The 25,094-nt window shown below is 47.9% G+C and overlaps 1 protein-coding gene across 2 annotated transcripts; it reads left to right on the plus strand.

Moving 5' to 3' along the window:
* The first annotated feature begins 1,882 nt into the window (after nucleotides 1–1,882).
* MAPK15 (mitogen-activated protein kinase 15) lies at nucleotides 1,883–24,365 on the plus strand. 2 transcript variants are annotated; one of them, XM_083622074.1, is made up of 14 exons: nucleotides 1,883–2,032; nucleotides 2,216–2,314; nucleotides 2,889–2,918; nucleotides 12,150–12,240; nucleotides 14,907–15,037; nucleotides 15,380–15,543; nucleotides 18,583–18,722; nucleotides 19,362–19,419; nucleotides 19,580–19,717; nucleotides 19,926–20,031; nucleotides 20,651–20,915; nucleotides 22,350–22,504; nucleotides 22,998–23,144; nucleotides 23,740–24,365. In XM_083622074.1, exons 1-14 carry the CDS (start codon nucleotides 1,961–1,963, stop codon nucleotides 23,962–23,964), a joined length of 1,821 nt encoding a protein of 606 aa, XP_083478200.1. In that variant the 5' UTR covers nucleotides 1,883–1,960; the 3' UTR covers nucleotides 23,965–24,365. The 2 variants fall into 2 exon arrangements, with proteins under 2 accessions (XP_083478200.1, XP_083478201.1); XM_083622075.1 differs by having other exon boundaries at nucleotides 23,001–23,144.
* Nucleotides 24,366–25,094: the final 729 nt, after the last annotated feature.

Below are 25,094 nucleotides of genomic sequence, written 5' to 3' on the forward strand. Positions count from 1 at the left end.
GGAAGGAGAGGGAGACTGTTCCACAGTTGAACAGCTCTTACTGTCAGAACGTTTTCCCAAATACTTAGTCATGATCTCCTTTCTTGTAACTTGAAGCCATTGGTTTGAGTCCTGTCCCCCAGAGCATTCTAGCTCCCATCAGCCCCAGTCTGTCTGGCCAGGGATGATGAGGACCGTAGTTCAGCAATGTCTGGAGGGCCACAGGCTCCCTGGCCCCTGGCTAGGTGAAATGGGAGGGTGGGAGGCTGCATTGCTGGGAAAGGGTCTCCACCTGCAAAGGTCACCTAGTGCATGTTTCTCTGGCACTCCAGTGAGAGCCACGGAGAGCCATCCTGAACAAATGAGCTTTTCACTCATGACTGCCCTCCCCACCACCACATCCAAGCTGCAAGTAAGCTCCTCTGAGACCTTGGCTAGCCTCACCCTGACTTCTAAGGAGATGCCAGTGGTGCCCACCCCAAATGCATAAGACAGGATTCAATAGATATTTGTCTCCACTTCAACAGTTAGCATTTCATGTCCAACTATAAGAAATCAGATTATGGAGAATGAAATCAAGGAGGCGTTCAAAGGAAGAAGAGTTGTGGCAAATGTGTGTTCTGCTCATGGCAAAATTTCCAGCCCTCCTCAAGGACATTGCCCTGGGGCTTAAGTGGTGCCTGGGACCGGGGTGAGAAGCAGTTGGGAGGATTCAAAACAGAAACCACAGTGCCATCCAATTCAACAAGTATTTACTTAGACAACTGGCAAGGAAGTCCAAAGAGACTTTACTTCAGAAGAGGAAACTTCTCAAAAATCAGAAGGTGAAAGGCAAGCAGGTCACAGACAGTGAGGCTTCAGAGTCCCGGTTGCTGGAAACTGCAAGAGGGGACAGATTTTCTTGCGCTTGGTCATGCTTGCGGGTTTCTGATTATGGGCGCCTGTGTGGCTACTGTGAGAACAGCATGCTGGACTAGATGGGCCTCCTTTAGCCTGATCCAGCAGCAGACTATTCTGTATGGGACGCTGGTGGCGCTGGAAGGTCATCAGTTCAAATCCTGTTGCTTTGTCCCAGCTCCTGCCAACCTAGCAGCTCCAAAGCATCCCAGCGCCAGGAGACAGGCACTGTTGTGGTGTCCCATTGTGCCAGAAGCGCTTCAGTCCTGCTGGCCCCTTGACCCGGAAGGCTCTGCGGACAAATGCCAGCTCCATCAGCCTGAAAGTGGAGATGAGCTATGCACCCCACAGTCGAATTCGAATGGACTTAACCACCCAGGGGTCCTTTAAAAGGTAAAGGGACCCCTGACCATTAGGTCCAGTCGTGGCCGACTCTGGGGTTGCGGCGCTCATCTCGCTTTATTGGCTGAGAGAGCTGGCATACAGCTTCCGGGTCATGTGGCCAGCATGACTAAGCCGCTTCTGGCGAACCAGAGCAGCGCACGGAAACGCCTTCCTTCCTGATGGAGCGCTACCTATTGATCTACTTGCACTTTGACATGCTTTCGAACTGCTAGGTTGGCAGGAGCAGGGACCAAGCAATAGGAGCTCACCCTGTCACGGGGATTCGAACCGCCAACCTTCTGATTGGCAAGCCCTAGGCTCTGTGGTATAGCCCACAGTGCCACCCGCCTCCCTTACCTTTACCCCATTATGTACAGGTCTCCGCAGAATGCTGGCGGGGGGGGGAGGGGGAGTGGTGTTCACAAGCTCAAGAGCAGACGCTCAGCCGGCAAGTCGAGGCTAGATCAGGGAAGAGACCGGGACAAGAGGATGCCAGCGCGGCTGATGAGCAGCGTCAGAGTGGGCGGGGCGAGAGCGGGCGCGCACGCGCGAAGCGCCCTTGAGAGGCTCCTGCGGCGTCTCGGCGATTGGCGCCCGCGAGGGGTCAGAGGGCGAGGGGGCGGGGAAGGACGTCCCGCGCACGCGCTCTCCCGCCTCGGCGTTTCCATGGCAGCCGCAGCCAACGGGCCGCCGGGCGAAAATGAGCGCAGCCGCCGAAGTGGAGGAGCAGGTGGCGCGGCGCTACGAGATCAAGCGGCGCCTCGGCAAGGGGGTGCGTGGGGCGGGGGGGTCGCGGCGGGCGGGGGGGGGTCGCCGCCTGGAGGACAAGCCCCCCTAACCCCCCTTCTCAGCGCGGGCGGAGCCAGGAGTTCAGAGGCCCCGTCTTCCTATTGATTAACTTGAGGGGGGCTCTGCCCCCTTTGGCCACTGACGCCCCCCGCTCCCCCCCCCGCAGGCCTACGGGATCGTCTGGAAGGCCGTCGATCGCAAGACGGGCGCCGTCGTGGCCGTCAAGAAAATCTTCGACGCCTTCCGGAACCGGACTGACGCTCAGGTGAAGCCCCCCCCCCCCCCGGGAGACGCCCACAATTGATGGAGGCGCAGCAGGGGCTCGACTAGATGACCCTGGGGGTTCCTTCCGGATGCTGTGGGGGAGAAAGGGAGAGGGAGAAACTTATCGCCCTAGAGATCGGAAGGAGCTTAAGGGCGCGGGCGCCTGAGGCTCTGAGGCGGCCAGATGCAGGTGTCGCTCCAGGCAGGACCTTGACTCGGGCTGGGAGAGTCGTGTATTTTTGCCTGGGAAACAAACCACCCTCTGAGCGAAAGTGACCAGAGGGAGTCGAGGAGGGATGGAAAGAAAAGCTGCTGCTGCAGCGTTTTAGAGCTCTTTTTAACAATCCAAAGGCTCAAATAATAACTGGCTATATTATTATTCTTGCAGTTACTATTATATATAGAATCGTGGTTATTATTACTAAGTGATAATAATAATCCCCAGCTTGGCCAATATGGCTGCAGGGCATAGAACATGTGGGGCATTGTGGAACATTGATGTGCTTATTGCATGACTTTACTGGGACCCTGAGAAGCTACTCCGTCCTCAGCCAATGGTATGTGTTTCTTTTCAGAGAACCTTCCGGGAGATTATGTTCCTTCAGGTAAGCAATGACTGTCTCTTGGCTTTTGGCCCGTGCTTCTGCTTCTCCCAGAATGCCCTTTTGTCTGCGTGTCACTGGGGGCAACACTGGATTTCTGTGGCTACACATGTATTTGTTACAGGGAAATTGGAAGCGGGATGAGAGACACACCCCCCCCATGAGCCTTGCCTCTCCACACCAGAGACAAAGAGTCTCCGCTACACAAATTTTCACTCACACAGGTACCACAGAGATATTTCCCTGCCTTTCACCTGTCAAACCAAATTCTCTAGTGTCAAGAGAAAATAACAGCAACATATCTGCAAAGGCATTGCATCTGCAAGGGGAGCTCAGCTCAGTTTGCAGAAGGAGCCCGCGACTCCCGGCTAAGCCCCAGGTATCCAACAAAGGAAAACAGAGAAAGTGTCAATACCAAATGCAGCATTTCGCTGATAAATGTATCTATGCACTGGCTCAATGGGAAAACTTTAGAAATTCATAAGAAATCACTTGTTGTAACAATCTTCTCGGTTCGAATAGCATTTAGGACCCAGGGAAGTGAGGTATAAGGGGAGGAGTGAGTGAGCCCACCATAATCCCTCAGATGTACAGTCATGTCTGCAGGGCCTTCCAAATGAGATGACTGGTGATATCCTGCCCCAAGAGCATCAGACAGATAGCCATCTCAATCACAGTACCTACCCACCCCATAGTGGGATGAAGACAAGGGGTGTATTTGACTTGACCCAGGGACCAGGCAACTGTAAATAGTTTCCTTTGTACTGTGATGGAGTGAGTGTGAAAGGCTGTATTTGAGTGACGGGCATGCCTGGATCTCAGGTTCTACCCAAGACTACACCTTTTATGTGACCTATCTATGATGACTTGATGATGCATCCTAAGATTTATTATGGGAAACTTTGGAAAACATTGAAATACTGATGTAACCCATTGATTGAGGCTTCTGGCTGCTTCATCTTTGTATTAGTGGGAAGTCTTGTTGCAACAATAAAGATCAGGCCTACTGGCTGCTGTTTTGCTTCTATCTCCTGGCTCACGTTTCTTGCTTGTGACCCCGACCTGAACCTTAGGGAGTCAAGATTAAGCTATTGTGGGGTGCTCCATGGACTCCTTCTTACATATTAGTTTGGCTTCATGCCCCAGGTGGGAGGGAACAAGTGGGATTCTGATGCTTCAACTTCAGTGGCTACTTTTTTACTGGTGAGAATATGAAGCTGCTTTCTGCTGAGTCAGGCCATTTGTTCATCTAAACCAGCCTTTCTCAACCTGTGGGTCCCCAGATGTTGTTGAACTACAACTCCCATCACCCCTAGCTAGCAAGGCCAGAGCTCAGCGATGATGGGAGTTGTAGTCCAACAACATCTGGGGACCCACAGATTGAGAACCGCTGAACCCAGTAGTGCCTGTTCTGGCCGGTAGTGACTAGCTAAGGTCCAAGGCAGACATCTTTTCCAGCCTAGCCCTCTAACACCCTTTTAACTGGAGGTGCTGGGGATTGAACTCTTGAGAATGCAAAGCAGCTGCTTGGTCTCTTAGCTCAGTCTCTTAACCTTCCCTTTTGGGGAAGTGGGCGGTGACATCCATATATATCGCATTCCCCCTCCCCACTTTCCTTTTGATTTTTCTTCTCCCCTTCCTCTCTTACTTATCCACACAGCAATGAATAACGCCAGGGCACACTTCCCTTCAGTTGTGCCGAATAACTGGTAACTGGGAGAGAGAGAATTTGGTTCTAGGAAGCCACATGGCTGCATTCAGTCTGTGTACTGATGCCTTTGCAGTAGCTGCTGAAAAAGCTGCTTGGGGGCAGTGACAAGCATATACAGATTTGCTGCCCCTATTGATAATTTGGTATCTGTATTACCAAGCTTTTTATGCTTTTGAACTAACTTTCACGTTAAACAAGTACATGATTGACTTGAGTGGTAATTAAAGCAATATACAATCATAGAATCTTAGAGTTGGAAGGGACCCAAGGGTCATCTAGTCCAACCCCCTGCAATGCAGGAACCTCACCTAAAGCATCCATGACAGATGGTCACCCAACCTCTGTTTAGAAACTTCCAAGGAAGCAGAGTCCACAACCTCTTATGGCAGTCTGTTCCACTGCTGAGAAGCTTACTGTCAGAAAGTATTTTCAAATGTTTAGTCGGAATCTCCTTTCTTGTAACTTGAAGCCATTGGTTTGAGTCCTACCCTCCAGAGCAGGAGAAAACAAGCATGCTCCCTCTTCCATGTGACAGCCCTTAAGATATTTGAAGATGGCTGACTTCCGGTCAGCGCCAGCGATCGTAATGGCGGATTTCCTCTGAACACCGGAGGAAATCGGCTTCGTGGAGCTGGGGTTCTACCGCTACGGCGAAGCGGGGACCCGAAAAAAATCACAGGTGGGGAAGCCTGTGAACTGAAGGCTCGGCGGGCTCCATTTGTGCCCCCCCCCGCTGCAAAGGAGCCTTTTTAAAGGCTCCGGAACAGACCGGGGGTAAAGGGTGCGGAGCTGAGAGCTGTCTACCCGTCTCCGCGAAGTGAAGCCGCACAGCCAGGATCGGAGAGCGCTGATTTCTTCTCTGGTTAATTGGACTCGAAAACAACTACCCGTGAGTAGGAATTTGACACTATTTGGAAGAAAATTTGTAAAGAATTCGGCCGAAACGGGAAAGGCAAAAACAGGAAGTCTGCCTTCCCGGACTGTTAACAGACCAAAGTAAAGAGACTTCAAAGCTGGGACTGAGAAAGAGGATTTTCGGGAGGATTAAAACCCAATATCTGAAGAGAAAACTTACTCCACTGTTAGCAGGAACAGTGGAGAGATATTGAAAGATCTTAGACCTGCAAGGAAAGGAATTTTTTAAAATACATCTGCTGACTTTAAAACTTGGGAACGGACTGCCTATGACAGAGAAGCCGATCAGAGGGAACTGTCAATGGAGAATGGAGTTAAAAGTTTGATTTAGCTCTGCAAAGGATACAGTAGCTGGGAAAGGAAAGCAACATTTTGGGACTAAAAATTTGATACTAATTTGATACTAAGAAACGGGGGCTTTTTGAACATTATTGGCTATAAAGTTGCAATAAGAAGCTGGCCTGAGACCCCTAGTGGCAACTACGTTGCAAAGACACTTTAGACTGCAAGTTTTGCTGTGGGAAAATTCCTATTCTACCAAAACAAATTCCTTAAGTGTGTGACTGACCTTGGGAGTGCATGTGAGTGTTATGGCAGACAAAGCAGAGTTGACACAGAAGAAAACTACCAGGTCCGGAAAACAATACAAAGTAGACACTACTAGAAGGCCCTCAACGGGGGGTGTAGCGGGCACAGCAGAAGCTGTTGCCCCACAGGCAAAAGTAAAGGTTATGTCAACTGATGAACTGTTAGCCCAAGCATTGGGTAAAATTGATGCATCTCTGGAGAAATTGGCAAACAGAGTTGAAGAGACAAATAAACAAGTAGCAGAGGCCTGTGCAAAAATTGAGGCGAACACCGCTAGCATTAATTTGAATACCTCAAGTATAAAGAACTAGGGAAAAAGGTGAATTCTAATACGCAGTCTATTGAAAAATTATTGGAAGAATCGGCGTCAACCAGAAAACTTGCTGAAGAAGCCAAGGAAATTGCAACTGCTGCCCAGGAACAGATCCCACCGGTACATAAGAAATTTGAAGAGTATGATTTGACGTTGTCGATGATAGATCTTGAAAGAAAAGCGAAAAACTTAAGAATAAGAGGCGTGCCAGAAAGTGAGAAAGACAATTTGGTAGAATTTCTTACAAAAGAATTTACACAATTTTGGCAAAAAGACCTGGGGGAGGAAGAATTCACTATTGTGAGTGCTTTCAGACTTGGCAGAAGGCAAGGAAAGAACAAAGCAAGAGACTGATAATTTTGAAAACTAAGGAAGAAAGAGACAAGATACTGAACTTACACTACCAAAGAACCCTGGAAATTGGGGACACTTATGTGGAAATCTTCAAAGATATACCTAAACATATCTTGGAGGTAAGGGCCCACTACAGAGATTTGGTTGCTTTGCTGAGGAAAAACAGAATAATTTTCAGGTGGGAATTCCCCCAAGGCCTATCCTTTAAATATAGAGGAAAGAAAATAAGAATAAGGACAGTGAACGACAAGGACAAGTTTTTGAAAGACCACGAAGAGGACCTGCAGAAGGAAGTGGACTCTGCTGAGGACGTATTGATGCCAGGACAAGGACTTTTGGAGATTGCAAATTTGTTATCTGGACGCTCCGGCCCAAGGAGAGACAAGCCACCGACAGAAGAAGAACAACAACTTGGTGCAGTAGGAGGGAAAACTAATTAACCAATCATGTCTCTGCAAATTTTAAGCTGGAATTGTAATGGATTGAACTCCCCTAGAAAGAGAAAAGAGATATTTCATATATTAAAGAAAGAACATTTGGACTTGATTTGCTTACAAGAGACTCATGTTACGAGGCTACACAGGAAAATATTGGTTAATAAAAGATTAGGGCAAGAATTTATTTCGTCTGACAAAGTCAAAAAAAGAGGAGTGGTGATTTACGCTAAGGAGAAATTTTCACCGAAATTTATCCTCAAAGATGAGCAAGGAAGATATTTGGCTATTGAAATTCAGTTTCAAGGGGGAAAATTTTTGATAGTAGGTGTGTATGCACCAAATGAGGGGAAGTCGGAATTTTTCAAGAAGCTGCATGAGACTTTGATGGACTTTATGGACTACAACATAATTTTGATGGGGGACATGAATGGAGTTGTATCAACTAATATGGACAAGGCCCAAAAACAGGTAGTTACCAAAGAGGGTAGACTACCAAAAACTTTTTTTGAAATGACTGATAACATGGACTTGATCGATATTTGGAGAACTAAGAACCCCTTGGAGAGAGAAGGAACATTCTTCTCTGAAGCCAAGATGACATGGACCAGAATTGACCAAATTTGGATTACTAGAGGAATGGCTCCAAAGATAAAAAAAGTGTAATTTTTCTTAATTAGTTGTGCTTTTCTTTCTGTATTTTTTTCCTTTTTTTCTTTTTTGTGTGTTTCTTTTTTCTGTAATTTATGGTTTTTTATTCTGTGAATTTCTATTTTTCTTTTTTGGAAAACTTTAATAAAAATCTTTAAAAAAAAAAAACAAAGATAAAAAAAGTGGAAATCTGCCCCAAAACATGCTCCGACCATAACGCTGTAAAGATGGAGATGAAGTCAACAACAACCGGTACCTTTAGATGGAGGATGAATGACACCTTATTTAGAGATGAAGAAGTATACAATAAGGCCCAAAAGACTTTAAAAGACTATTTTGAATTAAATTTGCCAACAAATGTGGAGAAAAGAGTAATCTGGGATGCAAGTAAAGCCGTGATGAGAGGGTTTCTGATACAACAGAATGCATTAAAAAAGAGAAGGCAAAATGAGAAAAAAGATAAAATTTTGGAGAAAATTAAAGAAGGTGAGAAAAAATTGAGAGCCAAGCCGAAGTCACAAGAGATTCTGAGAGAAATAAAGATCTACCAAACACAATACATGGAATTGATGAATCAGGAAATAGAATGGAAAATTAAACAAATGAGACAGAAGACATTTGAATCGGCGGATAAATGTGGGAAATTACTGGCATGGCAACTGAAAAAAAGACAAAAACTAAATACAATCACAAATCTGGAAGTAGAAGGAAACGACATAAACAATCCAAATGAGATAAGAAATTGTTTCCAGAAGTATTTTAAGCAATTATACGCACAAGGGCCACAGAATGAAAGGGACATTGATGGATTTTTGAAAACAAATGAATTACAAAAAATCTCACAGGAAAGTAAAGCATTGTTGAACTGTAAAATAACAGATCAGGAGATAGAAGGTGCCATCTTAAATATGCAATTGGGCAAATCTCCGGGACCGGATGGACTGACTTCCAGATATTATAGATCCTTGAAGGATTGGATAGTACAACCTTTGAAGGAAGTCTGCAATGAGATTTTGGAAGGGAAAAAGGCACCAGAATCGTGGAAAGAGGCTTACATTACACTTATACCGAAAACAGAGACTGAAAAGACCCAACTTAAAAACTACCGTCCCATATCCTTATTAAATGTGGATTACAAAATCTTTGCTGACATTTTGGCCAAGAGATTGAAAAGAGTATTGATTGAAGAGATACATAAGGACCAAGCGGGCTTTCTGCCGGGAAGACACATATCTGACAATTTGAGGAACGTAATTGACATCTTGGAAAAGTTAGATGTGGATATAAATACTAAAGCTGTTTTGATATTTGTGGATGCGGAGAAAGCCTTCGACAACATTTCTTGGAGTTTTATGAAAAAGAATTTACAGGGTATGGGGGTAGGCCAAGGGTTTGAAAATGGTATAGGTGCAATATATTCTGAACAAAAGGCCAAATTAATTGTAAATAATGTGGTTACGGAACAATTTAAGATTGAAAAAGGGACACGACAAGGATGCCCAATTTCCCCTTTACTTTTCATATCGGTCCTGGAGGTTTTGCTGAACATGATCAGAAGGGACCGGTTGGTTAAAGGTATACAGGTCGGAGCCAAACAGTATAAATTGAGAGCATTTGCAGATGATCTAGTTTTGACGTTACAGGAGCCAGAATCTAGTACAAAAAGAGTTTTAGAATTAATCCAAGAATTCGGTCAGGTGGCAGGATTTAAATTGAACAAGACCAAAACTAAGGTTTTAGAGAAAAATATGACATTGTTTGAAAAAGAGAAATTTCAGAATGAAACAGGCCTGTCTGTGGTGAGGAAGGTGAAATATCTGGGGATTAACATGACATCTAAAAACGGGAACTTATTTAAAAACAATTATGAGAAATGCTGGTCAGAAGTGAGAAAAGATCTTGAAATATGGTCAAATTTGAAGCTTTCCTTGATGGGTCGAATAGCAGCTATAAAGATGAATGTATTGCCTAAAATGTTGTTTTTGTTTCAAACATTACAAATTGTGGACAAGATGGAATGTTTTAAGAAGTGGCAGAAAGATATTTCTAAATTTGTCTGGCAGGGCAAGAAGCCTAGGATAAAATATAAGATTTTAACTGATGCAAAAGAAAGGGGTGGCTTCGCCCTGCCAGACTTTAGACTGTATTATGAGTCAGCAGCATTCTGCTGGTTGAAAGACTGGCCGCTTCTTGAAAACACAGACATTTTGGATTTAGAAGGTTTTAACAATGTCTTTGGATGGCATGCATATTTGTGGTATGACAAGGTTAAAGCTCACAAAGCGTTTAAAAATCACATCGTTAGGAGATCTTTGTTTAACGTTTGGACTAGATACAAGGATTTATTGGAAAACAAAACCCCAAGGTGGTTGTCACCAATGGAAGCGAAAGCTCAGAAAAAACTCAATATGGAGGCCAGTTGGCCAAAATATTGGGAAATTTTGGAGCAAGAAGGAGATAGACTGAAATTGCAGAGTTTTGAGAAACTAAAGAACAAAGTCCGAGACTGGCTACATTATTTTCAGATAAGGGAGGCATACAATTTGGACAGGAAAATTGGCTTCCAGGTGGAAAAATCTAAATTAGAAACAGAAGTGCTAGAACCTAAAACTAAAATCATGTCAAAAATGTATAACTTGCTGCTGAAATGGAATACACAGGATGAAACGGTTAAGTCAGCTATGATTAAATGGGCACAAGATCTTGGACATAACATTATGTTTGCTGATTGGGAACAGTTATGGACCACAGGTATGAAATTCACGGCATGTAATGCCTTAAGAGAAAATATTATGAAAATGATATACAGGTGGTACATGACCCCAGTCAAGCTCGCAAAAATATATCACTTGCCCGATAATAAATGCTGGAAGTGTAAGGAGGTTGAAGGTACATTCTTTCACCTTTGGTGGACGTGCCCAAAGATTAAGGCCTTCTGGGAAATGATTTATAATGAAATGAAAAAGATATTTAAGTATACTTTCCTGAAAAAACCAGAGGCTTTTCTCTTGGGCATAGTCGGCCATTTGGTGCCAAAGAAGGACAGAACGTTTTTTATGTATGCTACAACGGCAGCAAGAATACTCATAGCAAAGCACTGGAAGACTCAAGATCTACCCACTCTGGAAGAATGGCAGATGAAGTTGATTGACTATATGGGACTGGCAGAAATGACCGGCAGAATCCGCGACCAGGGAGAAAAGTCAGCAGAAGAAGATTGGAAGAAATTTAAGGAATATCTACAGAAATATTATAAAATTAATGAACTTTGAAAAGATGTTGGATTGAACCTTGGTGGTCTCTAGCTGTTATGATAAAGATAATGGGGATTATAATTGTTTTTGTTATGAAATTTAAAAAAAAAGGTGAGTGGAAAATAAGGTGATATTTTAAAAGGAATGTTAAGAGAATAGGATTTGCTGAATTAACAAATTGAACTAGAGAACAAGAAGGGGAGGTATGAGGAAGTCAAAGAAACATGTGATTGAAAAATTGTTATCGAAACTGAATTGTTTTTAATATTTTTCTTTTTCTTTTTCTTTATGTGTTTATATAAAATTGGAAAATCTAATAAATATTCATTTAAAAAAAAAAGATATTTGAAGATGGCTATCACATCCCTTCTCAGTGTCCTCTTTCCAGGTTAAACATACCAAGCTCCTTCAACCGTTCCTTATAAGGCTTGGCTTCTAGATCCTTGAGCATCTTGGCTGCCCTCCTCTGCACATATTCCAGCTTGTCAACATCCTTCTTAAATTGTGGTGCCCAGAATTGGACACAGTATTCTCAGAAAGGTGTCTGAAACACCCTCTGTTGTAGCTTTTCCCAACTTGGTGCCCTCCAGATGTTGTTGGAGTCAAACTCCTTTCATCATCCCTGATCATTGCCCAGGCTGGCTGCTGTGGTTGATGGGAGCTGGAGTTCAACAACATCTGGAGGGCACCAGGTTGGGGAAGACCACATTACAATTGTCAAGCATATTCGCTTTGGCAGAATATTTATTACACCAAAGTTGGAGTTAGAAAACCATCTTGCTGCAGAAGAGTAACCAAGACTTGAGGAGGGCATCTTATCATGGGAACACCAGTGAGTCAGTGCCAGGCTCTTTCTCTGCAGCCACCAGATGAGTCTTCCTGCATGCAAACAGCGACTCAACCCACAGTCCCAGTGGTGGTTTTCTGTTTAGAGTATGTTGGGCTCTGCCAGCAAGCTCTGTGAAGAGTCCTCAAGAGCAGCCGCCATTGATGGGCAGGTCTTTCTTCCTGCAGGAATTTGGAGAGCATCCAAACATCATCAGACTCTTGAATGTCATCCGAGCTCAGAATGACAAGGACATCTACCTGGTTTTTGAGTCTATGGGTGAGTTTTTCCTGACTGTAACTTAGGCTTCCTTCTTGTGGAGAGGACCTTGACAATGAGGAGCAGGAAGCCAGAGTAAAAGTGCATGTTGAGCAGAACATTTTGAGTGCAGGGTAAATGCTACCAAGGCAGGGAAGTGGAGAAGGCTGAAAGCAGCTGGCCCACAGGCTTGTAAACAAACAGCCCACCAAGGCCAAAGGGGGAGATGCCAAAAGGAAGGTCCCCTTTGGGTGGCTCATTTGGGAATAGTGAGGGCAGGGCTCCCCCTTCTGTGATCGTGACATGGAGGAGTCTTCCCTGAGTGGGAGGCAGGCACTGCAGAGTCTGTGCTAAGTGTCTGTGTGCGCAACTCAGTCTCGCATTGTGAGTGGGGGCTGAGGGGAGCTGTCGCTCTGGTGAGCACTTCAATCAGTGGCTCTTTGCCACACATGAATAGCTAGGAAACAGCTACGTCTGGTGCGAGTATAGTAGCGGCATGGTGGGGGTGCTGGAGTAAACATGGTTAGGGGGCATGGACATCCTGTTACTGGCTATCCGTAAGTTATACCTGGGGTGAGGGGAGACCCATGGATGGTTTACAGGGGGTCCTAATGGATGACCTCTCTCTTTTTTTTTTTTTTAAATATTTTTATTTTTCCATATAAACACAATACAACAAACATAAACATACAAAAACAAAAACAAAACAAAAAACATGTATCATTTCATATCCTAATTTCATATCCTATCTTCCCCGACTTCCTCATGCCTCCCCTTTCTGTATTCCAAATTCTTATCGATTGTTCAGCAAATCTTCCCTTATTTTAATTTAAATTTAGACTATTCTTCCTTATTTTCCTTGTCTTAACCATTGCTAATAGTAACCATTTACTTTCCAGTCCAACATCATTCTAACTTTCATTAACTTTATGATATTTCTTTAAATAGTCCTTGAATTTTTTCCATTCTTCTTGCGCTGCTTCTCTTCCCTGGTTTCGGATTCTGCTCGTCATTTCTGCCAAACCCATATAGTCTATCACCTTCATCTGCCATTCTTCCAGTGTGGGTAGTTCTTGCGTCTTCCAGTACTTCGCAATGAGTATTCTAGCTGCTGTTGTAGCATACATAAAGAAAGTTATATCCGTCTTTAACACCCCTTGGCCGACAATACCCAAGAGAAAGGCCTCTGGTTTCTTGGGGAAAGTATATTTAAATACCTTTTTAAGTTCATTATAGATCATTTCCCAGAATGCCTTAATCTTCGGGCAGGTCCACCAAAGATGAAAAAATGTACCTTCAGTTTCTTTACATTTCCAACATTTATTGTCAGGCACATGGTAAATCTTTGCAAGCTTGACTGGGGTTATGTACCACCTATATATCATTTTCATAATGTTTTCTCTTAAGGCATTACATGCCGTAAATTTTATCCCGGTGGTCCACAACTTTTCCCAATCAGCAAACAAAATATTATGACCAATGTCCTGAGCCCATTTAATCATGACCGATTTAACCGTTTCATCTTGTGTATTCCATTTCAGCAGCAAATTGTACATTTTGGACAAATTCTTAGTACTGGGTTCTAACAGTTCTGTCTCCAATTTTGATTTTTCCACCTGGAAGCCAATTTTACTGTCCAGTTTAAACGCTTCATTTATTTGATGGTAGTGGAACCAGTCTCTCACCTTCCCTTTTAATTTCTCAAAACTCTGCAATCTCAATTTGTCCCCTTCCTTTTCCAAAATTTCCCAGTATCTTGGCCACTTGGACTCCATATTTAACTTTTTAACTGCCTTAGCTTCCATTGGCGACAGCCACCTTGGAGTTTTATTTTCCAACAAGTCTTTATATCTGTCCCAGACATTTAGTAGTGCTTTTCTGACAATATGATTTTTAAAACTTTTATGTGCTTTAACCTTGTCATACCACAAATATGCATGCCACCCAAAAATGTTATTAAAACCTTCCAAATCCAAAATGTCTGTGTTTTCAAGAAGTAGCCATTCTTTCAGCCAGCAGAAAGCTGCCGCTTCGTAGTAAAGTTTAAAGTCTGGCAGGGCAAACCCCCCTCTTTCCTTTGAATCCGTTAGTATCTTAAATTTAATTCTGGGCTTTTTGCCCTGCCAGACAATGGATGACCTCTCTCAAGGGGGAAGCAGGGGGAGTGTGGCCCTGTTGCCACTGTTGGATCTCTCAGTGGCCTTGGATGCCATTGACTGCAATACCTCCTGGCATTCCTCCCTGGACTGAGAGCTGGGGGCACTGCTTTACAGTGGTTCTACCCCTACCTGCATGGCTAGTCTGGGAGAGCCGCCTTGGGGCATTGTGCATATACCTCCCAACACCTTAGCTGTGCAGTGCCACAGGGCGCTATTTTATCCCCAATGCTATTTAACATCTTCATGAAGGCGTTGGGAGCAATCATCTGGAAGTTGGGGGCACAGGGTCATCACAACACTGATGACACCCAACTCCATTTTGCTGTTAAATCTGCTCACAGGTTGTCATTCAGAGTCCTGGGTTAAGCTCTGAGATATTTGTGACCCTCTTGGCTGAAACTTTTGGGGTAGTCCTTGCAGGCCTGGGTTTGGAGGCGGTCTAGCAGAAGGGCCAGGGTTTGTGGTCTTGGGCTGAATGGTCAAGGCAGTGCCAGGCACCCACTGCTTCTCTGCTGTTCCCCGTTTCAGAGACCGACTTGCATGCTGTGATCAAGAAGGGAAATTTACTGAAAGATATTCATAAGTGTTACATCCTGTATCAGCTGTTAAAAGCCACCAAATTCATCCACTCAGGAAACGTCATTCATAGAGACCAGAAGGTACATGTGTGGGAAGGACTTGGGCTCCAGCCGTACGTTGAATTAAAGGAGAGGGAGGGGTGAAATGCTGCAGTGGGTGGGCCTCCCTCGTTCCATTTTCTCTTTTATTACATTATTACACCTCCTTCCAAACAGCTCAGGATTCATACTTGGTTCTTTCTTTGCCTGTGACGTAGGTTGGTTTGAGAGAGAGTAACTGGCTCTGGATCAGCCAGTGCACTCCCTGGGCAAGCAGGGATTGAACTTGGGTGTCCCTGCTTGTAACCGAGGACTCTAACCACCACACAGACAGGATGGCTGATTCTCGTGTTCTTTCACTCCCGATACCTTTTCCACATGCAGCCTTCAAACATCCTGCTGGATGCAGACTGCTTTGTCAAGTTGTGTGACTTTGGACTGGCCCGTTCCCTGTGTCAGATCCACCAGGATCACGACAGCCCTGCCCTGACGGAGTATGTTGCTACCCGCTGGTACCGGGCCCCTGAGATTCTGCTTTCCTCTCACAGGTAAGGAGGGTGCCTCAGGAGCCTCGGAGAGGCTGAGGAGCTTGAGTCTGTGGCTGCTATTCACAGCCTCCCATCCTCACTTCCTCGCCTTTGAGACAGGTGAGGCTGTGCAGGGACTGGGCTGATGCCTGGAGGCAGCGATAGGCAGGCAGGCTGGCTGAGGGCCAACGGATAGAAGCTGCATCTTGGCAAGGCAATGGGAGTGGGGGGTCCTGTGTCAGGGAGTTGGGGAGCCAGCCTGTTCTCAATGGAGCTGCCCACTCCTGAAGTAGCAGCGTGGTGGCTTGGCAGACCTCCTTGGTCTGGATTTGCCACCGTTGCTCCTCCTGGGTTGAGCTGCCTTTGCCACGCTCTGGTGACCCCTCAGCCAGACTCTTGTCATGCTGGGTGCAATGTGCTGTTGCTGGCTTTGTTTGGTTTTTTTTAAATAATATTTATTAAGAGTTTAAAGATTACAAAGAGAGAAAAAGAGTTAAACAAAACAATACAATACAATACAATACAAGAAAAACAAAAACACTACTTATACACTAATCTTAACAAAACAAAAACAAAAACAATTAAAAACACATCCAATATTTCCATATCTTATCTTTCATTTACTTGTTTCAGCGACCTCCTCGCACCTCCCTTTTTTGTATTCCAGTTCAGTTAGCTATTTCAGCAAATCCTTTCCATCTTCCTCAGTTTTCTGTCCTATAATTTATCTTGACACAATCTAGCCTTATTTTTCCCTTTAATCCATTAACAATCTATTTTTACTTAATTCTTTAACATTTCTGCTAAAGCCATATAACTTCATTCCAGCATCCTTCTAACATTCATTAATTTTACAGTATTTCTGTAAATAGTCTTTAAATTTTTTCCAATCTTCTTCCACCGACTCTTCTCCCTGGTCTCGGATTCTGCCAGTCATTTCCGCCAGTTCCATGTAGTCCATCAACTTCATCTGCCATTCTTCCCGGGTGGGTAAATCTTGTGTCTTCCAATACTTTGCGATGAGTATTCTTGCTGCTGTTGTAGCATACATAAAGAAAGTTCTATCCTTCTTTGGCACCAATTGGCCGACCATGCCCAGGAGAAAGGCCTCTGGTTTCTTCAGGAAGGTATATTTAAATACCTGTCAGAGCTGCCCGAGGTCCCAGCTCACAAAGGACCAACGCTGCTTCGTTGTTAAGTACAAAAGTCTTTATTGAAGTTCAGTTTCACTTCCAGAGCCGCAGCGTGCAGCTCTACGTCTCAACTATCAGACCATTGATGCTCCGTCTGAGTCTCCTCCCCCCAGACACCAGTTTAAGACTCTAGCCTTACTCCACCTCTTCCTCTGTTCTTTCCGCCTCTGGTTCCGCCTGTCCGTTGGGGTTATCACCCTTTCTAGACTCTTCTGACGCTGAATCCCCTGAGCCTTCCCCCTCCCTCCGGCGAGCTTTAAGAGCTGGTTCCCCATCCGGGTCTCCTGCTGTCCCCCGCGCCTGTACATTTGAACTTGGCGCGCACGCCCAGCCAGCAACTTTCCTCCTGACCGTTTCACTGCTGCTGTCACTGCTTCCCCCTTCGGGGAGGCTAGCTGCAACTGACCTCCCCTCCGTTGGAGGCGTGGTCAGCCCTGACTCACCTTCTCTCCCCGCTGGAGGAAACGCTGGCCCTGACACATGTGACTCTTCTCCCCCACTACGCTCTGGTGGGGAAACTGGTCCTGATCCCCTGCTGCTGCTTCGGGGTTCCCCGCTGGCTCCTTGTTTCTGGTGCGTCCCCCCTGGGACCCCCCTTGCCCTGACCATCGGCGCCCCCTTCTGGGAATCTTCTGATTCGCTGGAGAAGCTCATTGAATCTCTCGGGCCACTGTCATACTCCCCTACGCTGCCCTCGGATTCTTCCCCTTCGCTCTCCATTTCCTCTCTCCCCTGTGCTCCTGCTCCTGAGCCCCTGACAATACCTTTTTCATTTCGTTATAAATCATGCTGTTGCTGGCTTTGCAGGTGGCATGCCAATCCAGAGCCGTGGCACCTCCCCTTGGGGAGCTGAGCTGGCTGCCTACTTGCTGTTGGCTCCACATGAGTGTGTTAGTCCCAAAGCAAGAGGACCCAAGTCCCTAGAAGTCAGTCTGTTCTCACATTTGCCCTGCCAGGCCTTGCAGTTGGTGGGGCAGGCCATTCAGATGTGCGGTCAACGGGCGTGGCTTGGTGCCCAGTGGTGGTGGACCAGGCCTTCTCTGCAGTGCCCTGACCAGAGGAACTCCCTCCCTCATGGAGATGGTGACCCCCCCCACCTCCCATATGTCAGAAGCTGAATGAATCATAGAATCATAGAGTTGGAAGAGACCACAAGGGCCATCGAGTCCAACCCCCTGCCAAGCAGGAAACACCACCAGAGCACTCCTGACATATGGTTGTCAAGCCTCTGCTTAAAGACCTCCAAAGAAGGAGACTCCACCACACTCCTTGCCAGCAAATTCCACTGTCGAACAGCTCTTATTGTCAGGAAGTTCTTCCTAATGTTTAGGTGGAATCTTCTTTCTTGTAGTTTGGATCCATTGCTCCGTGTCCGCTTCTCTGGAGCAGCAGAAAACAACCTTTCTCCCTCCTCTATGTGACATCCTTTTATATATTTGAACATGGCTATCATATCACCCCTTAACCTTCTCTTCTTCATGAAAATGCTCTTCTTCACACCAGCTTTGGGGTGAGGCCTGTGGAAGGAATGTTACAATTAAAGTGCAGCTGAACTGTTTTAATTCTTGAACAGTTTTACTGCATTTGACCTGGGGGCACAAGTGGCATTGGGGTGCCAGTCCCAAGGGGCACTGGCAGGTCCAGATCCAGTCCCAAAGTGGTGGGGGCCTGAAGTGAGCAACTTTTTGCCAATTCACAAACACCAGGGAATAGGAGTGATGTGGAAGGAAGAAAGGGAAAGGAAGAAAGCAGGATCAAGCACATCTTCAGGGCATCAGGTCTGGATATCTGTGTTGAGGGATGCCAGGAGCCCCATGGATGTCTGACTCTTGAGGCCCAACATGGATGTCTTCTTCCTTGCTTGCAGCTACACGAAGGGTGTGGACATGTGGAGCCTGGGCTGCATCTTGGGCGAGATGCTCCTGGGGAAGCCTCTCTTCCCTGGCACATCCACAGTCAACCAACTAGAGCAGATTCTACGTGTTGTTCCTGCTCCCTCCCCAGAAGGTGAGAAGGTTTCGCGGAGGAGGAGAGCCAGCTCAAGGAAAGTGGGACCTTTGGAAGTTCTGTGGGTGCTGCAGAGAGTGTGGCAAAGGAGTGAAAAGGTGCCCAGCCCCCTTTCCGGCTGCAGCTACAGAGCTATACTTTTAAGCCAGCACCAAAAGAACTCAGCTCCATGTGGGACTGCCTTTGGGGCTGCTGGTGCAGAATGTGATGGCTAGACTGCTGATGGGGAGATCTGGTTGAGAGCATGTGACACCCTTGTTAAAAGAGCCGCACTGGCTGCCCATCTGCTACCCAGAGAGATTCAAGGTCCCTGAAGTACTTGGGTCCAGGGTGCCTCAGGCATTGCCTGAACCCTTAGAACCCAGCTCAGTCACTGAGATCATATGCAGGAACATCTATGGTCATTCCATGAATTGCTGAGGCTAATTTTACAACATCTGTGTCGTTGGCCCAGTCCTGAGGGGCTGGTTGACTCCCAGGGCCCACCTCTGCAGCCCTGCGCTCCTGCTGCTGCACTGTGTGTGGTGTTCCGCTGGGAAGGAGGGAGAGAGCAAGCAGAGGACGGGTGAGCGGCACTTCCCTGGCTGAAGCGCCTGCCTCCCATCCTGGTGAGGTTGACTGACTGCCTTGCTGTTGCAGATGTGGCCGCCTTCCACTCCGACTACAGAGCCTCCATTATCAGCCGACTGAGCTGCCAGTGAGTGTCTTGTCCTTCCCTCCCATTCGGGGGGGGGGGGGGGGCTTGAGCAGCCAGCTGCTCACGGTCCTGCTGAGAACACGCCCTCCAGGGCTGGGTGGGGTGGTCTGTCTGTTGCTTGCAGGTGGGGAGCTGCTGTGTGCCTTTTCTCCAACTGCAGGCCACAGGTGGCTTTTGAGGAGCTTCTGCCCACCTCCACCCCCACCCAAGCCTTGGACCTTCTGAAACGGCTCCTGGTATTCAACCCTGAGAAGCGACTGACGGCGGAACAGGCATTGGAGCACCCCTACGTGCAACGGTGAGTGTCTTGAGGACTGGCTTGCAGTGGAGGCATCTTGGCCTGTGCTGGGTGGGAGGTTGCCCATCTTCTGAAGGGTCAGACAGACATGCTTGGGCAAGTTGCAGCCCATGGACCAGCTGGTCAGATCCTGGTGCTTGGCTAAGGGCCAGCATCTGTCCTTGGTGCCAGCCGAAGGATCTTGTCTCACTCCATGTGCTCTTGGCAGGTTCCACTGCCCCAGCAAAGAGCCTGCTCTTGACTACAGTGTGGTCCTCCCCCTGGATGATGACGTGCAGCTCTCTGTGGCTGAGTATCGCAATAAGCTCTATGAGGTAAGACTCCTCGTGCACCCCCAAGACTGAATGGGCTGCTGGCTCCCTTGACCTGTGGTCACCACGGCATCCTCCAAAGGGACTTGGGTGGGTAACTACGGTGCATGCCAACATTGTGCATGGCTTTTCTGGCATGTGCAGCCTCTGCTGAGTCTCCAGCAGAAAGGAGTTCCAAGGGTTGAGGGGCAGCCACTGAGAAGGCCTCCGGCAGGTCCGCCTCTGTGCTTAGCCCCAGCAGGTCAGGGGGTGGAAATGAGCCTAGGGCACTTTGGCCCATCTAGCTGCCTACCCTGACAGGCCCCATCACCTGTCTTCTTCCTGAACCTTTGCAGTTGAGGTGAAGCATGCACCAGACCTTTTCTTCCTCTTGCTTAAACCTGCTTGAATTGGTCTTTTCCTGCCACAAGTTTCTTCTGCTCAATATTCCTAGCATCACATGAGTTGGGAGAAATCCAGGTCATCTAGGCTGTCCCCTCTCTGCTCAGTGGAATGGTTGCCCGTCCTCTTCTTAAGTATTTTCACTGCCAATGCATTTCTGTACCTGCCATCCAGCAAAAGAAAATTCTTAACTGCTCTTGCCATACTGGTGATTTGAAACCTTATCAGATCTTCTTTGCAGATGATCTTGGAAAGGAAGGCCAGGAACCGCCACCCTCAGAAGCACCAGCAGCCCCAAAATGAGAACCTCCAGCCCAGTCCCCCTCCCAAAACGCGCTGTGAGGCACAAGGGGTGTCACCGCCCCTCCCATCAAGGGGCTCCCCCCAGTTGTTGGCACCTTGTGAAGCTTCCCAGCAGAGGGCAAAGGAGACCAGGAGCCTTGGCCGCCTCAGGCCAGGGATCACACACCCCCTGTGCAGTCCCGCCAGCCACATGACCAGCCACGGTAGGTGTCCCCTTGCAACTGTGCCTTTGGCTGGGGTGAATGGGAAGGACATAGTGCCCCAGAGCACCTTCCTCCGACTTGTGAGGCTGGCCAGCCTCTTGTGAGATCCCTGAGAGAGGCGGGTGGAGAGGTGGAGGACTGTGGGGCTCCAGCCGTCCCCAGCCAGCTTCCACCACGAGGTTGTGCTTGAAAAGCCTCCAGCCGCAGGGTTTCTGTGCGGCCAGGAAATAGGAGGGCAGCTGAGCGGTGTCCCAGGACTCCCACTAGTCGAAGGCTATTGAGGGAGGAATTTGTCATACGTTGTCATACGTGTGTCATACTTGTGGAGGAAAACCTTAAACACGTTGCAGAGTTCCCCAAAATAGACCAGAGGCACTAGTACTTCATTCAGCAGGGCTTTCCTTGTGCTGAAGGCAAATGTAGCGTAATGGTTATCAAATCCAATACAATCAGGATTGGCTCAGTCCATGCAAAATCTAGTTGCAGCATTTATAAACTTAGCTCATAATAAGACTAAACCTTAGCACTAAGCATCCTATGTACAGAAACAGAGACACCACACCAGAAAGAAGAGAGAGAGAAGAGAAGAGAAGAGTAAAACCCTTCTGGCCTATATTTATAGTCAGCATGACCTTAATTGGAAGAGAACTAATTCAAAGCAGCTGTACTCAGCTTCTCTGAAGGTATAACCCAAACTATCATTAACCCTTCTGCCTCCTCTTCTCACACACAGAGAAGCTTCTAGTAGCTTCTAGAATTAATCAGAATACAAAAAAGGAAAGATCTTTACAAATGAGATCAATACTTTCTGCACTAAGAAATGCAAACTGACAGAATTGGCTTGCCTTCTAGGACAGGAAAGGCTCACTGGAAGGAGGAGACCAGGAGCAGGGGGTGCCTGGGGGGGGGTGCAAAAAGAACACCTGCACCTCAGGAAGCCTTGCCCTTGTCCTGTCTTGGCATCTCTAGTGCCAGGAGAAGCTCGGGGTGGGCGTTCTGGCAGGACAGGCTGTGATGAGTTTATTGGCAGGCTGTATCTTGTCCTTTTATTCTGTTTAGTGTAATAATTCAATTGTGTGTATGTTAGCAGAGTGCAAATTTTAAAAGTGAAATAATGCTATAGGGATTTCCCCACTGGCTTGGCTTTCTGGGTTGCCTGATCTGCCTTACAAAGATCTTGGGGTTCCTGCTGACCACCAAGACACCCCATCTTTCCTCTGCCAGTCCAGGAAGGACCTTTGTTCAGGCTTGCTCAGAATAATTTGCTTGGATGCCATCATGCTTTGCCAAAATAGCATAGGTGGTGCCCAATGGAGAACCAAGAGAGGAGCCTCCCCCAGTCCCCGGTGGATCATTCCAGTCTGCCTGGGGCACTGAGCCTTCTCTGTGGCCTTTTCCTTCCTGAGTGTTGTGATTCAGGCTCTCTCATTTCAGCACATAGCCTGGCTCCCAGCAACATGGCCAGGAATCGCTCTGCACCACTCCTGCAGCAGCCGGCTGCTGCCCTCAGCCAGAAAGTGGGGAAGCAGGCGCTCGCCGTACCAGCCAGCAGCCCACCCCCTGCAGCAGCTCCTCAGACTATCCATGGCGTGAGTAACTTGGTTGTTATCTTCCTCTTCTTCCAGTGCGCAGCCCCTTCAGAGCAGGCGGCCAGCTGGCCAGCTGCAGGAGCCACGCACAAAGCAGCTCTCCAGCAACACTGACGCTCCAGCTGCTGCAGAATGAGCCCACCTGCCTCCCTCTCTCCCCCACCCCACCCCTACCACGCTAGGGAAGCAAGGGAGATGCAATGAGGTCTCTGCCTCTTGGGCTCACTGCCTCCTAAATGCCAAGCCGCTTCTCCAAAGCCCTTCTGCTCCATCCCCTTCTGCCCCAGCACACGGCCCCACCTGCAGCATGGGGGTCATGAAGCATCTCTGCCTTGAGGCAGGAGGGTGTATGGGTGGCGAGGGGCAGCTTGATCCTTTCTCAGTGATGGCCGTTGTTATGGGAAATCTCCTCCCAGTTGCTGCAGCTGCTTTGCTTCCCCCTTCTCTACTCTTGAGTCAGGCAGGGTTCAGACTCCGCTTTGCTTTGCTTCAGCAGGTGCCCAAAGGCCTGGAGGTGGGGAGAGGCCAGGCAGCCTCCTTCCCCAGGGCCCTTTCACTGTGTGCTCAAGCCCAGGAGGCGGCTCTTCACCACCACCTGATGAGGAAGGAGGGCTCCCCCAGGAAGGCGGCTGCTGGCCTGGTGAGTGAAATGGAGCCTCTTTCCTGCCCTCCCAACACTTCGTTCCTGGCTTGGGGTCCTTGTGTGAAAGGAGCCACTAGACCAGGAGCTCAACCAGCCAGGTGGGCTGCAGGTGGAGTGGGCAGTCAGGGTGGGCTACAGGTGGATCTGGGGAAAGGCTGCAAGTTGATTCCTGATGGCTTCTAAGGCTGGGAGAGCTTTGTGCAAAGCAGGCAGGGGTGAGGAACTGAAGAAGGCAGACTATACTCCTCTACGTGGGGAGACTGGGTTGCGATGGACTAGGTTTCTCTGGTCTGGCAGGGAGGCAGAGAAGGGAGGCAGCAACTGGTTTGACAGGTCTGGGACTCCAGCCGTGACCGTGGCTGCAGCTGACTCCTCTGACACTGGGCTGCTTATAAGGTGCAGCTGTCTGGCCAGCTCCAGCTCTCCAGTCCAAGACTGGTCAGGAAGCAAAGGGGTGAGTCTTGGGAGCCGCCGGGTTCAGCTCAGACCTTTCCAGTTGTCCCAAATGGTATGTTGAGGGATGCTCCCCGTCCCACCAAGTGTTCCTGCTCCCATCTGCGGTGCCCCCACAGCTCTCCTGTCTCTTTTGCAGAATCCAGGGAGCTCCGAGGTCCACAGCAGGGAAGCTCGCTCATTTCTTAAGCCCAGTAAGAAGATGTTCCGGGCTACAGCAAACGTGGGAATGGCTGGGGACCCAAAGGCCTGCCTGGGCAGTTACTCCCAGTCCTATGGGACCATCTGCAAGTCTGCTCTTCAGAGTCTGCCTGTATCAGACACTGGCCAGCAGGCAATAGACCACAACACCCAGCAGCTTTGACCTTCCCAGCCCAGCTCAGCCTGCTCCCAAACTGCAGAGCCAATCCTGCAACTGCCCAGGGCCTGAAAGGTGGAGGGAGGGAAGACGGGCAACCGCCTACCCTGCCACTCAGGACAGTTGAGCAGGGTGCTCTTGCTGCAGCACAGTCTCTGCTCCCCTGACTAAGACCTGCTTCTCTTCCCCATTTCACGCCCTGGGTGTAAAACCACTCTGGGAACCACCAGAGACAGAGAAAGTGCTGGCTGAGACCCCTGACCCTCCTCCCTGTGTGGCTTTGGGGTCCTGGGCCACCTGCCAACTCCTTTCTGCACTCTCCTCTCTGTGCCCATGGCTACAGCCTGTGGACTTATCCTTGTAAGGGTTTTTAATAAAAGGAGTCTTTTAAAAACATCTTAAAATAATCCATGAGAAAGGACTCTTTCTTGGTTATCTGCTGTAGAGGGGAATAAATACAATAATTTTGATTTCTGCTCTAAGGCTGAACAGCTGGAGCTGATCTGGATTCTGAACTGCTTGAGTGTGTGCAGAGGGACAATGTCCAGGAAAAAAACATGCCCCAATAGTGAACCACAAACTTCCCACAGGAAATCAATTGCTCCTCCATTACACTGAATTTTCTTTTTAATTGTTAGCTGTTTGGTTATTATTTTAATAGAAAAGCAAGGTACAAGTAATTCAGCTAAACTGAGTGTGCCCAAGGTGTTTTGCACACTCATGGGATGGGGTCAGACTGGCATCTGGGTGTTACCCCCCCCCCCCGTCTTCTTAGGCCCAGGCTGAGCCAGATGCCACTGCCTTGCTCCCAGCCCCCTGACTAACCCAGGGGCTTCTACTGCTTGGGGCTGAGGCCAGGCTCTTTAGGAAACGAGCTGCTGCACTGGGAAACTTGGGGGGCTGTCAAAATGAGACCTGGAAGGGTTTGCACCTGGCACCATTAGGCTGCAATCCTACAACAGCCTTCTGTGCACATTGAGACCTGCATTTAAGGAGAGAGGCCTGGGCGTGTGCTATCAGAAGTAAGCCTCTGTGTTCGGGAGCAGGCACACTTGCACACCGGCACTACTGAATCAAAGCTGTTTCTGAGATCCTTTCCCTAACCAGACTACGCGTCCATCAATGTGTCACCAAGG

The sequence above is a fragment of the Podarcis filfolensis genome (genome assembly GCF_964270895.1).
Source record: "Podarcis filfolensis genome assembly, chromosome: 7".
NCBI lineage: Eukaryota > Metazoa > Chordata > Lepidosauria > Squamata > Lacertidae > Podarcis > Podarcis filfolensis.